The sequence below is a fragment of the Manis pentadactyla genome, chromosome 15 (genome assembly GCF_030020395.1).
Source record: "Manis pentadactyla isolate mManPen7 chromosome 15, mManPen7.hap1, whole genome shotgun sequence".
In the NCBI taxonomy this organism is placed as follows: domain Eukaryota; kingdom Metazoa; phylum Chordata; class Mammalia; order Pholidota; family Manidae; genus Manis; species Manis pentadactyla.
Window position 1 is genome coordinate 54766278 of NC_080033.1, and position 12291 is coordinate 54778568.

The following is a 12291-nucleotide window of genomic DNA, read 5'->3' on the forward strand; positions in this document are numbered from 1 at the left end:
GGGGCATCGTCCCCATGTCACGCACTGATACACACTAATGCTGAGTGGCTTGCTCACATCACACAGCCAGTAAGTGGCAGAGTCAGGAAGGCCTGGATTCTTCTTCAGGCCTCAGGACCTTCACCTACTCTGTGAAAACCATGCCCTCCACATGCCTTGAGATACACTATGGGGTGAGGTGCGGAGCAGCAGCAGCTTTGAGCAGTTAACACTGGCCGGGGGGGCATGTGGCTTAGTCAGAGAGGTCCCACACACTGCACAGTGCCCCTCACACAACAGCCTGCCATTGAACACCTGCAATCAGTGTTCTGAACAGGTTGTGCGGACACCCAGGGGTCTGTGGAATGCATAAATTGAACCAAGGAAGGAATGTATGGACGCTGGCCCAGAACCTTCTCAGACACTCCCCAGCCTTGCTTCAGGGTGCCTTCAGGCTCTGTACACAGCAGACTTAGACATCAGTCCCCTCTCAGCCACTTCTACCTCTGCAACCTCAAGGAAGTGCTTCAGTTCCCCATCTGCCATTGCAAATTGGGAAACTTGCTCCTGAAATGATGTAGGTAGCAGGCACCTGTGCTGGGGAAGACTCCCCTTCCTGGGTGAGGGTGGTGGGGAGACAGGTACCAGGTACCCCTCCAGCTATCTGCAAACACGCACACAAGCCCACACAAATGCAAGGACTCTCCTTCCAGACAGGCAGGGCTCCAAGCTGTTCCTACCAAGACCCTATTAGCCAATGCTAATTGACTGGTCCACCAATTGGCAGTGGAGAGAACAGTGAGCCCCCCATTGCAGAGCCTCAGCCACTAGCCACCTCCTTCCCCACCAGGGCATCTTGGAAGTTTACCCCACCTCAGCAGATTTCCAGCCCCTCAGGAGGAAGCAGGGCAAAGACACCAGCCCAGGAACTAGACTCAGGGTTCTTATTTGGCTATGATATCTCAGGCAGGGTGTGGTCCCTAGGGCAGCCACAGTTTCCCTTATATACAGTGGGAGTGATTGAACCTTCGATCAGCTGGGCAATGCCAGGCCTCAGTGCAGGAGAAGAATCTGGATCATAGGATGGGAGGATTCATATCTCTTCCTGCTTCTTGGACCCACAAGCAGGGCCCAACCCATACCTGCCTCCTCTAACCCAACAGGGTCTACAAGGCCAAACATTAGGATAGTCAGGGCCATGCACAAAGATAGGGCACTGAGCCCCTATCCCTTAACTTTGGGATATCTTCCTGCTCCTGAAGTCCCCAAGACAGTAGGAAACACAGAGCTCACAGCCTTGACCTATCTGGAAATAGTCTTTATTACAAAACTCTGCATGTAAACAAATAGCCACTGCACTGAATAGCCTCCCTCCAGGGCATGCACACCTAGGCTTGGAGAAAGGTGGAGTCCTCTCCCCACACACATCCTGCCCCATGGGCTGGGCAAGGGCTGCTGCTTGGGACACACATGGGCCTGCACACACATCTCTGTGGGCCCAGCCCTTGGTGGCCACTGGGAGCTGCCTCCCTGCACAGCACTGTCTGTCCATTACCATGAGGTGGTGGTTGCCAAGAGTCTGAGCCAGCCGAGGCACCTAGGGCAGTTTGGCTGGGCCAGCCCACCAAACTGCCCATCTGTCTGCACAACACAGTGAGTGCCCATGGGGCCTAGAGCACCGAGAGGTCATGACAGGACTTGGACTTGGCGCGAAAGGCCATCTTGCGGCTGTTGCGTGCTACAATGCGGCCCAGAAAGCGCTTCGCCTTCTTGCCAAGGCTCTCTCGCCGCCGGGTACCCGCTTGCCTACGTGCATTGGCCTCTTTGCTGTCCCTGCGCAGGCGTATCTGGCGCACAACACCTTCGAACAGCGCCTGGACGTTGTGGTGCAGTGCAGCCGATGTCTCAATAAACTTGCAGTCAAAGACCACAGCGCAGGCTCGGCCCTCTGGTGTGGGTGGGGACAGACACATGCTAGTAAACAAAGGGTGGGTGGGTGAGGAGCCCACTCAAACCCTGGCCACCCCATGGTAGCTACTCCTTGGGAATCTGTGGGTAAGGGAAGGGGGAGCCCTGGGTCCTCCCCAAAAACACAGACCCTAGCTCCTGTATGTAGGGTCCCAGGCATTGCTGGGCCACCCAGCAGCAGTGTGCCTGCATTTAAGGAGCCCACAAAGGCCCACAAAGGAAGAAGACCCACTTATTGAAATAATTTAAAGTCTGATATTTAAATGGAAGTGCTGCAGTAGGCAATACAGAATGAGAACTTTGTTGGACGGCTTAATGTTTTATGGTTTTGATGTTATATCATGATGATATAACAGTGGAATTGTGGGAAGGGTGTCACCAGGCCACTGCTAGGTTTCTCCAAGGAGCTCAGTTCTGGGGGCCCAGAAGAGGATGTTGAGCCCAGGAGGGTGTGTCCTCCCCAGGGGCAAGCCTACACCAAGACTTGTCAGGCCTGGAATCCAGGCTCTGACCTTCTGGCCTGGTTCCCTGTACTCTCCTCACCCTTCATTTGTCAGGTTCAGGGCCAAAGGGGACAGGAGAGGAGGGCCCTGAGGTGGCCCAGCTCAGCACGCAACAGCTTCCACCTCACCTAGTGCATTTGCTCATTTCCCCAGCACTCTCCTGCCTTTGGGCGTCCTGTGGGAGGGCAGTAGCTCTCCCCTACTCCCCCCACCAAGTTTTCTTCCTGAGCACTTTTAGCCACTGATGGCCCCCAGGGACTTGAGCTGAGCCAAGACTGAAGGACCTCAGCCCAGCCAGGATTTCCCTGCCTTTCTGACCCCGCTCCCTGCTTACCATCCAAGGAGACCTCTCGTGAGCGCACCAGGTCGCTCTTGTTGCCCACTAGGATAATGGGCACGTCATCTGTCTGCCGCGCCCTCCGCAGCTGGACCCGCAGCTCTGAGGCCTTCTCGAAGCTGCCCTTGTCTGTCACTGAGTACACGATGACATATGCATCCCCCATGGCCATGCAGTGACCTGGTAGCCAGCGGCCCCCATCCTGGGGGAACACATACAAACGTACATCTACCCAATAGTTCTCATGCCTGGGTTACAAGGCTGCCAGTTCCTGCAGGCCCCTACCCCCAGGTCACCCTTCCCACCCTTCCCTAGGTCTTGGCCTGCATCTTACCTGCTCCCAAATGTCATAGACCATGAGTGATGCTTCTTCTCCATCCACCATAATGGAGCGATCATATGTGTGCCCTAAGCAGGAGAGCAGTAGTCAGGTTACCTGCTGGCTGCCAAAAGGACCCGCATGTGCCAGGTTTCCTGTTCCAGCCACACCCACAACTCCTCCACAGAACACCTCTCATCTCCCTGCACTGATGGCTGCTTCACGGCAACAGAAGTGACATGGTTGGGAAGTAGGGCGTGGAGAGTACGATATCAGATGACTTAGAGACCTTCCCCAAGCTAGCAGTGACCTGGGTGGCCACTCTTGTGCTCCCTGCTCTCCTGTTGCCCGGCCCCCAGGGTGGCTCTGACCACAGTGGTCTTAGAACAGTGACAGTCACATCCCCTGGAGGCCTTGGTCACCTATGGCTCATGTCCTAGAAACTCTCTCTCTGGCTGTGTCTCTGCCAGCCATGGCAGAGAGGGGTGTTCCGTTGTCTTATGTATGCCCCTGGGCCTTCTACTCTGGGCATTTTTATCCCTGTCAAGGGCTGGAGGTCTCCGCTCCTTTAGTTTCCCCCCACCTGTGAAGTGGGTAAGTAAAGGCACGATTCTGAAAGTGCCTTCAGAATCCCGTGGTATTCACTTCTAGTGACCCAGGTCCCCAGCCCCGTAGCCCCCAGTCCTAACCCTGGTATCTCTCCTACCTTGAAAGTCCCAGCCCCTCACCTGCGGCCTCTGCTTCCGGGCCGTCCTCTACACCAGCGAAGATGCGCGCCAGAGCACTCTTGCCCACGCCAGGCGCCCCCAGCAGCAGCACCTTGTAAACACTCTCATCTGAGTCGCTGCCCCCTGAGCTGAGAGACTCAGAGGAGTCCTCCGGCCAGTCCGGCCTCGGACCCTGGGCCCGGGTCCCAGCCGCTGCCCCTGCCAGAGCGCCCGGAGCCAGCGCCGCCTGCAGGTCGCGCTCGTCCACCGGCATGCTGCGGCGGTGCAGCGGGGGCGCCGGGCCCCAGGGTGTGCTGCCCCGACGGCGCTCGCGCTCCCGGCCCCCGCTGTGGCTCCCGCCCGCTCCGCTGCCGCCGCCATTCAGAGTCATCGCGTCGGACGCCGTCTGAGGAACGGGAATCCGGATGGCTCCGTAAGCCGCGGTGGAGATGGAGTGCGAGGCTGGACCCTGCCCAACCCGGGGCCAGGCAAGATGCCTGGGGCCAAGGACCTGCGCAGTTCCCTCCAAGCCCTAATCGTGACCCACCCTCCTGACTCGTCGATTCGCAACCTGGACGGTGCGACCATCCCCACCCGACTCCGCCAGGACACTCACCCACTCACACACGGACACGGTCAGGACTAGGTCCCGGGCTCGGATTCACTCCACAGGCAGACACCAAGCTCGGTCACTCGACGCTGCCGCAACTGTCACCTTCTCAGTGCGCACTGGGCCCGGCCACCAGAGCCGCCTATTTAAGCCTCTGCCCGCCCCCGCCTCCGCCCCCGCGCTCGCCCCCATCCACGCTGAAGCGGGGGCTGACGTGTCGGTCTCCCCCTACCCAGGGGAATCCCCCACCCTCCTCCTCGGACCTCACACCCACCGAGACCCCGCCCCACCAGCCGGGGTGGGGCAGGGGCAGACGGGGCAGACAAAGCCCAGGTCTGAGTGTGGCTGGGAGGGCGGGAGGATGGGAGTACGTGAATGGTGGAGGAGGGGGTTGGGCATGGAGGGTGTCAGCAAGGGTCGGGCAACGGGAGAAGGCTACACAGCGGAGAAGGCTACACAGCTAAATGCGCCAACTCCCCTCTGAGAATGAATTAGTTCTGGCTCTTTAAAAGTGAAATCTCCTTTCCCTCTCCCCGAGTCCTGGCCTGTTGCCCAAGCAAGCAGACCAGTTACAGGCTGGACAGACTTCTCCCTTCTCTGCCCATGACACCCACTGTCCACTGGCCCATATCTGAGCTAGAATTTAGGAGTCCTAAATCCGGGCTTCTCGCCTCAACACCAAGTCCCCTTCCTTCCCACTCCCCTCCCTGCGCTGGGGAGTTGAAGATTCTGCCTGAGGAGCCTGCCCTTCAGGGTGAGGGTTAGTGTCACTCCCTGAACCCTTGGGGCCCTTGGAGAGCTGTATGGGGGTGGGAGGCAAGGAAGGGAGGCCCTCTGGCAGTGTGTTGGGGTAGAGGTGCATGCTTCAATTCTTGGGGAGAGAATACAGGCCCAGAGAAAGAAAAGGATGAATTCAGCACCACCTCAGTCCCCAGCACCCTCCAGGCAGCTGTCAGCAACTCTGCTAAAAATACCTGGCCCTGGCCTGGCCTGGTCATTCTGCTCCTGGGCTGGAGGTTGCCCAAAGTTGGGGAAATCCTGGCAGATAGGTGTCAGATGCCAGCAGGAGCGGATAAGGGTGGGACTGAACTGGATCACCGCTGGATCCAGCCACTTTAAGAATCTTCAATGTCTTCCCCCTTCCTTCCAGCACTGGACTGGGCCTGCCTTTCAGAGCACATACAAGTCCTAAAGGTTCCCAACCAGGAGGGATATGAGTGTAGAGTATGGTCAGGGTCAGGGGTGGGGCTATGGGTTTAGCCATTTGGTGCCACACTGCCCAGAGTTCACCCCCTCCTCAAACCTAGGGTGAAAGCAGGGGCACAGAGGGGAGGAAATGTGAACAGGAGGCTTGGCTCCTAGTCCTGGGTCTTGCCTCCCTCCCAGCCTCAGGGTGCCCAGCTATAAATTGGGTATGACCTATTCCCCCTTGCTCATGTCTGGCGTGTGTGAGGATTGCAGGCAGGCTGAGGTACTTTGTGACAGAGACCTATCAGACTCCTGACGTTTGAGTGTGATGATTGTGGCCGGGTTGGGGAGCACCCATTCAGGGTTGTCATGGAGACCTGGGTCAGGTTTTCTAGGTGATGTGCCAGTTTCCTTGGCAACATCTGAGAGGGCCTTGGAGTGAGGAGGGCCTGGTGAGGTACATGTTGGGGGGTTCATACAGGGCTCTCTGGTTCTTGAGGTCCCCAACATAGGTAAGGCTGGACAGAGGGGTGGCTTGTCCATTTGTGTCTTTCACATGACCTGGGGGGATCTTGGAGGCCTGGGCAACCCCTTGTTGACTCTCGCTTCCTGGATGAGGTCCAGTGGGAAGAGGGAGTCGTGGGTTGAGCCTCTTGTCAGAGGACACAGGTCTCAAGAGCAAGCAAACCACTTCCCATCAGCAATCCTGGCTGGGTTTATGGCCCCTCCTACCCACTTCACACATGACCCTGTGCCACTAAAAAGAACCGTTGGGTGTCCAGCAGAGGGTGAGTGTGTGGGGGTAGCTGTGGCCCTTCCCATCAGGGAGCCATGCAAGGAATTAGGGCTGGGTTTCCCCCCCTGGTAATCTGAGTTCTTGACCTCAGCAGTGTTTCCTCATTGCCAAGGGAACTGTGTCCACATCGGGCCACTCAGGCTCCAGGCATTCCCCAACAGGCCACACATACACTCACCACAAACCTAGGTATGGCCAGGGGCCCCAGGAACCAACACTAGACATGACCTTGAGACACCCCCACACCTACCTCTTGGTGTTCCCACCTCTCTGAGCTGAGCTTGGCTGCCCACAAGAAACAAAATGAGTCTGTAACAGGCCCGGGGCAGCCTAGCCTTCAAATCCCAACCATGCCCCTTGCTAGCTGTTTCATCTCTGCCCATTTATTTTGGCTAAACCTGTTTCTTCTGGAGTAGAACAGGGATGATGTCTTCATGGGGGTTGTTATAAGATATAAATAACATGAAATGCAGAGGTAAAGTAGTTGGCACATGCCTGGCATATAGTAGTATCTCAGTAAGAACACTTTTATTATCATCCCTGGTTGGACAGGACAGGATGAGTGAGCTGTGGGCCCTCTCCTGCTTCTACTCCATTCTCTCCAAAATGGTGGTCTGCCCAGGAGAGGGACAGATGCAGATACCTCTCCCCTCTCCCCTATACCCACCTTTTCCCTGCAGGACCGCTCCCCCTCCCCCTCCTTCAGGTAGCAAAAGATTGCAAAGGGAACTTGGCTGGCTTTCAGTATCCCCAGCCCTCCTAACACAACATCCCCCATGCCCCAGTTTCTCTGTTCTTTCTAAGGCTTCATTAATTCATTCATTCATTCATTCACACCACTGACCTATACTAAGTAGCTATTGTGTGCCAGGTCCTTGTGCTGGAGGCATGACAATGAGCAAAAATCAACAACACAGCTGGGCATGTTTATACATGTCATCTAATCCTTGGGTCAATCTGATATGTTGTTTCCAATCTGTATACATGGTAACTGAGGCCTGAGAAGTCACAGGCCAGAAACAGCAGAGCCAGACACACCTGGTGGAGAGCTTCTGGGGCATAAAACTTCACCTCCCACCCACCTCATACCAGTGTCCTCAGACAGCAGCTGGGTTTCCAGAAAGTTCCCTGGGCCCTAGCCCAGGATTCATAAATGGTATCCCTGCAGGCAGCCAGCGGCCACGCACACATGAGTCAAGACTGACAAGGGGTCTATCTGATATGCCAGCTGGGACATGAGCAGCTTGATATCCCTTGCCCACCATGGCCTGACAGCCAGGAGGGCCAGCTGAATGACTCAGCAACACCTGCCTTTCCCATGGCCTCCCACTGAATACAGACACCTCGGACACCTTAGGGAGATTGGGGCTGTCAGTACCGACAGAGGCATATACATGGTGAAGCCTATAGCTGGGTATTGGTGGTTGGGAAGGCTCCCCGGGGCCTGAGGGGCCCTGGTTGGTCACCCTGCCTCTCTAGAGCACTAAGCTTGTCCATCTGTGGAAATGGCGGAAACAGTGCTTGGAAGATTGCCTGAAATGGGCACAGATCCATTTTATATCCCCACAGGACAATCCCAAGTGATTGTCACTACTATCCCCACATCACACATGAAGAAACTGGGCAACAAGAGCTGATGGCTTCACCTCTCTGAGCTTGGGTGGCCAGATCTTGGTCACTAGGTGCCAAAGCCATTCCCTTCTGGAACTAGGGGCTTGTGGGGGTGGGGGTGGGCCCTTCCATCCATGCAACAGCGCCCCCTGCCAGCTGAGCAGTACCTGCTAAACAGCTCAGATTTCTCTCCACTCCCTAGCTAGTGGTCTTAAGTAAATTACTTGTTCTAGAAGCTGGTTTCCTCACCTGCAAAATAGGGCATAAAAAGAACAGCAACTGTCACATAGGGCTGAATTAAGGATTGACTAAGTAGTATATGTGAAGCCCTCAGCCACAGCCACTCTCAAGACAGGCTCAATATTGTCAGCAGGCCCTCAAAAACAGATTTGCCAAGTGCTCAGGCTCCCTGCTGCGGCCTCTGGAGGTCTCTGACCACCATCATATCTGAGCCTCAGCAGGGATGAGATGGGTAGGGCAAAGCTTCTTAATTTCCCCATTTATCCTCAGAGAAAGAAACCAAGGCAGGGGAATCATGATGTTATGGCTAACTGACTGATGTGAGGTCTAAGCCCCACAGTCTGTCTTGGTGACCAACAGTGCTCTGGGCATAGGACTGGAGGAGACAGAAGCACCAGACCTGAGTACCTGGGGTGATACATGCCTCTGGAAGCACTGGAAAAAGTGCTTCAGGTTCCTTACAACAAAGAAATCTTATGTCACTGCCCCAACCAGTGAGATAAGCAGGCATCACACAGCTACTAGTCGATGCTAAAGGATACATACAACACTCCTGGGCAAGGTTCTCATCAATAAACTCAAACCTGAACTCAGTCAACTTCTAGTTTATAGGAAACACAGCAGACAGTGGAACAAATCAGATTGTGCGACTTCTCTAGGACAACTCAACTGAACTTTTCAAAAAAGTCAATGTCAGGAAAGATAACAAGGTTGGGGAGATTGGAGAACAGTTCTAGAAGAGCTAAAGATAACCAAATGCATTACACAAGCCTTGTTTGGAGCCTGATTTAAAAAGCAACTATGAATGACATTTTAGGGAAATTAATATACGACTGGATGTTAGATGGTGTTAATTGTTCACTTTTTAGCCAGATAATAGTACTGTGGTTAAACTGTGTCTCTTAGGAGGCACAGGATCAAATACTTAAAAGTGAAGGATTAAGAGTCTGCAGCTTACTCTGAAATATATTGATATTATACACGACATAAATAAAGCCAGTGGTGCAACACATTAACAACTATTAAATCTAGGTGGTGAGTATGCAGGTGTGTTCACTATGCTACTCTTTCCATTTCTCGGTACACAGGTAAACATTGTTGTATTGCACTTTGCTTTATTGTACTTCACAGATAATGCATTTCTTTTACAAACCAAAGGTTTATGCAACCCTGCACTGAGTAAGTCTACAACTGCCAATATTTGTTATGGGGATCTATGATCAGTAATTACAACTTACTGAAAGCTCAGATGACAGCATTTTCAGCAATAAAGTTTTTAAGTTAGGGCATATACATTGTTTTTTTAGACATAATGCTATTGCAAACTTAATATACTACTTAGGGTGGATACATAATTTTTAAATGCACTTGGAAACCAAAAAATTCATTTGATTTGCTTTATTTCAATATCCACTTTATTGCAGTGGTCTGGAACCAAAACTGTAATATACCTGAAGTATGCCTGTACTTGCAACTTTTCCTAACCAAACCATCAGGAGAAATTTTAAAAATTAACTGCATCGTATGGACCCAACCTGTGCAGGCACTCACTACGACCCCACCCTCCCAAACCTGGAGTGATCCCATCAAGATGAAAGACTCTAAGGCACGCTGGGCAATGAATATAAATTAAGGGTTTATTACAAAATGCAAAATGTTAGTTTCTCATTGTCAGTGATTCAAGAAAACAAGGCCATGTGCCCTGGGTGGGGCAGGGAGGTGAAAAGCCAGTTTCAGGAGCGGGCTGACAAGCACTGGTTCACAACCTCCAGCAGGTGGGTGTTCTCCAGGGCAGCTGCCACACGCTCCTTATCCGCAAGTTGCTTGTTCACTGGGTAGACAAAAGGAGTGGGAAGTTGGATCAAAATCAGGCTCTGGCCAGCCTGCTTGCCAGCAATACCTCAGAGCTTGGTGTGTATATGTATATACACATATATACCCCCACCAACAAGGCCCTCCTGTCACCTCCTACCCAGGACCTTAAGCCTCAATTAGGTACCCCAACCACCTGCACCCACACCTATCCCACCTGGGAACCCCTCCCACCTGGCTGCTCATGTCTGTCTGTCTCCTGTACTACAAAACATGACATACCCTGGTCCTGTGCACAGAGGAGAGGAAGAGGGTGGGAGGGAGAGAACATGGTAAGTACAGGAGACTCAAGTCAGACTAGCTTCACTCTAGGCTGCCACCTCTACTGAGGAGCCACTTACCCAGCACTATACCCAATCCCCATCTTGCCCTATGAACCACTATAACAAGGGGGAAGCCTCACCGCCAATACTTCAGTATCATCCCACACTTACCTGCATGCTCAGAGGCATGGGTCCCTGGTGTAATGTGCACATCCATCTGGGAGGGAGAGAGGTGGGGCCTGAGCACTCACCCACCTATCTACCCTCTTCTCCCCTCTCCCCACTATCAGCTGATCCTTCTTAATTATGCCTCTAGACTCTGGCCCTTCTATTACACCCCAAACCCACACATTGCAACACTGTCTCTACCCAAAGGACTGACCAACTGCTGTTGACTTAATAAAGGCTTGCCTGGGCCCCATCCCTGCTCCAAGCTATCTACAGCTCCCTACTGTCCATCCTGCCGTACTCCTCCGGACTTTTCTGCACTTTGCAAAGCAGGCCTTTATTCTTCTTGTCCATCCAATTAGAAAGCCTCCTCCCAGTTTCATCTCTGCTAGCTGAGATCCTGTTTGGCCTCACTATGATGTCCATGTATCTGTATTTACGTACATGCTGTCCATATCCTCCTCAGCAGCAGATGCACACACTTGCCCCATCCCCAGGCCTCAGTTCCAACTTACCTTGAAACGCTGGGGAAGGGATCGCAGAAGTTTGACTTTGATGGACAAGCCAATAAGGGTGGCCATGCTGCAGTGCGGAATGGTGGGTGTAAAGGCCACAGCCACTGTGTTCTCAGGGTCGCTCACCTGGTTAGGGGTCGGCGGATGGAATATCTGGAGTCATGATCCTCCCAGCCCAGAGCCCCTCTTCTTAGTTTGAGGCTCCAGGCAAGTCGTCTAACCTCCATGGGCTTCAGTTTCCCCGTCCATAAAATGGGCACAATCCCCCCTTCCAAAGATCCCGAGAAATCCGTAAGATGAGACCACCAACCCTTTCGTACACAGCCGAGCCTTTCTGACTCTCCCGAACGAACTGCCTCCCTAGGACGCTAGGAGCGACTCACCTGAACTCGAACTTGCTCTACTACGTTCAATTCTTCTAGCGTCAGTGGATGCTCCGGGTCATTGATGGAGCGAATCAGATGTGGCAAGTGAAGGAAAAGGGACTCTGCGCCTCTGCCCACTCAGAACCCTATGCTGGGAATGCCCGGCCTAGATACAGCTCCACCGACTACTGGACATCATTTCATCCCCCTCCCAGATCCCCGCGAACCCGCGCGTGCCCGGCAGCAGCGGATATCGAAGATCTCGCGCGCATCGATGCTGTCTGGAACCTGCTCGTCCTCCTCGCCCGCGGTAACCGGCCGCTCCCCAGAGCGCTCATAGATGAGGGGATTAGCGTTCTCCAGCAGGCTAGCCCCTACCCCGCCGCCGCCGCCGCCGCCGCCCACCATAGCGAACCCGTTGCCGGTTGCAGTCGGCGGGCACTTCCGCTCTTACTCGCGCACTTCCGGGGAACGGGAAGGGGCGTGGCGTGACGACGGGGTCGCACGAGGGACACGCAGCTCTGCTCTTAATCGGCCTGGGATTCGGGAGGGGAGGTGACCTCACCGAGCTGTGTGTGTGGACCCGGGAAGATGTGGACCGCTCCAGCAAAGGCACAGAGAAGGGATCCCAGCGGTGCTGGGCCGTGCGAGCCCGTAGAGTGCTGGACGACGGAAGCCAAGGCTGGTTCTCAGCGGCGCTGAAGGCCGGTCTGAGATTGAGCCAGGCGTACCTTTAGGCACCACTTTTTCCGGGAAGTCCACTCCTCAGGCTGAGCGGGCACTGAGGTCCGAGTTGCCTCTATCCTGGCAGGGTTCCCTGCGTTTCGGAACCTCTCGGTGACGCACATGC

The 12291-nt window shown here is 54.2% G+C and overlaps 2 protein-coding genes across 2 annotated transcripts; both read right to left on the bottom strand.

Moving 5' to 3' along the window:
- Positions 1-1276: 1276 nt before the first annotated feature.
- Positions 1277-4585, bottom strand: RRAD (RRAD, Ras related glycolysis inhibitor and calcium channel regulator). Its single transcript, XM_036897886.2, has 5 exons — positions 4430-4585; positions 3835-4219; positions 3122-3195; positions 2785-2989; positions 1277-1927 (listed from the first exon to the last, which is right to left on the bottom strand). The coding sequence occupies exons 2-5, from the start codon at positions 4202-4204 to the stop codon at positions 1650-1652; spliced, it is 927 nt and encodes a 308-aa protein (XP_036753781.1). The 5' UTR covers positions 4205-4219; positions 4430-4585; the 3' UTR covers positions 1277-1649.
- Positions 4586-9875: 5290 nt separating this feature from the next.
- On the bottom strand, positions 9876-11913 carry CIAO2B (cytosolic iron-sulfur assembly component 2B). The gene is made up of 5 exons (XM_057493233.1): positions 11694-11913; positions 11460-11537; positions 11077-11202; positions 10565-10610; positions 9876-10089 (listed from the first exon to the last, which is right to left on the bottom strand). Exons 1-5 carry the CDS (start codon positions 11847-11849, stop codon positions 9992-9994), a joined length of 504 nt encoding a protein of 167 aa, XP_057349216.1. The 5' UTR covers positions 11850-11913; the 3' UTR covers positions 9876-9991.
- Positions 11914-12291: the final 378 nt, after the last annotated feature.